Raw genomic sequence first — 1,632 nt, forward strand, 5'->3', positions numbered from 1 at the left:
ATACTTCAAAAGATTCTAGTTAGTGGAGGACTAACTCATCTGGAAACAGAAAGAATGTGAGTGCAAATTCCGAGAGTGTTTTCATCTATGGAATGGGTTCTTGAATCTCGATTTAGGAGGTATCTGACGAGGAGAATCTATTATGCAGCTTTGATAACTAGTTAATTAAATTAGTGTTTTAGCAAGCTTCATCGGTATTTGAAAATGATATCAGGTCTGTTGTCAATTCTGAAAGTTTAATTGCTACAATAGAAGATAGTATCGCTATTATTACAATAAACAGCTTGATATTATGAATGGCTACAATAAAGTGATCTATGATTCAACAGGTTCTTAAACGCTCTTTGCCATTCCGGTAATTTACCAAGGTGCACATTGAATAAACTTCATTTATTTCATGTTGGATGTATATATTTTTGAAGCACAAAATGGTGTTTCGAGAGCAGTTGTGATCCACCACAAGGTCCCCAGATCTTGGACCCGAACACATCCATGGATAGGAAGCTTAAGGGGCCAATAATAAGTGGCGAAGCTCGAAAACAGTATTGTCCCGAACCCTCAAAGTGGAAATAAAGCATGTCAGAATCAAGTGAAATTAAAATGCAGCAAATGCAATTCGAGTAGAAGGTGGCGATCATCAGCATCAGAATGAACAATGAAACGACGAAAATACAGAACAGAACAGAACAGAACAGAACAGAATAGGTAGAGTGAGCATGAGTAGGAAGATAAAAGATATTATTCATCATACGGATCAAAATGGGTTGGGGTTGGTTAAGCTTAGTTATATCATTGTAATTTGTTTGTGATCCCCTGGGCGGCATCAAACGATTTCATAAAACCAATGTAGATTTTACTCGTGATCATCGTAGCCATCGTTGTCGTCATCGTCATCGTCGGTTTCATTTTTCTTCGTTTCGTCCTTGCTGCGCAGGAATAAAAGGCGAGCGAGAAAAGAAGAAGGCAAGAAGAAAAACGTGTACACATGTACTATGCAAATAAATAAAAGAATAAAGTAAGAAGTCAAGTTAAATATCAAAAACATAAGGTATATCACTTAAGTAAAAGGGATATCTGGATTCCAAAGCATTAACGAGGTTATGTTAAAAGACAAACAAAGGTAATCTCACAAAATATGACAAAATGTTAGACACACGAGGGGTAAAAAGGAAAGGTAAAAATTAAAACAAATGGAAAATTGAGAGCTAAACGAGTGAAAGGTCCAGCCAAAGGGTTTCATGCGGAGCCGTGTTGGGCGTGGTTGTACGTCATTCGTCTCATTCATTCATAGAATTCATGGGTAATGTATCTCATACCAGTCGTAGCAGATGCTATACATTGCTTTCGTAAAATTGTACCTTTTTCGCGCATGGTTGGGTGGAAGGCCGTCAGAACAAAAAAGAAGATTATATCATAAAAACAAAGATCCTTGGAGGTTCTCATGCGTAAAAAGAGGTCCTAATAGATAAACGACATCCAGATAAAAAATGGCATGTCCAATTTTAGTTCGCACGAATAACCAGTCTCGAAACAAATTTATTTGATAAACAGTCGAACATCAGTGGGCGATCGGAATGTTGACTTGCTGCGAGTTCGAAGCATCATTAATTGGTGTAGAATTTAATTGGTTAG

General features: G+C 37.3%; 1 protein-coding gene across 1 annotated transcript in view; it reads right to left on the reverse strand.

Annotated features, from left to right (window-relative positions):
- Nucleotides 1–1,057: 1,057 nt before the first annotated feature.
- Nucleotides 1,058–1,632, reverse strand: part of HCAG_06092 (predicted protein) — a gene marked incomplete at both ends in the record, with an annotated part of 1,729 nt that continues 1,154 nt past the window's right edge. The window contains 2 exons of the mRNA XM_001538437.1: nucleotides 1,058–1,074; nucleotides 1,317–1,358. Of these exons, the coding sequence (XP_001538487.1) occupies nucleotides 1,058–1,074; nucleotides 1,317–1,358 (59 nt within the window). The remainder of the gene's footprint in view (nucleotides 1,075–1,316; nucleotides 1,359–1,632) is intronic.

The sequence above is a fragment of the Histoplasma capsulatum genome, genomic scaffold (assembly GCF_000149585.1).
Source record: "Histoplasma capsulatum NAm1 scaffold_7 genomic scaffold, whole genome shotgun sequence".
NCBI lineage: Eukaryota > Fungi > Ascomycota > Eurotiomycetes > Onygenales > Ajellomycetaceae > Histoplasma > Histoplasma mississippiense.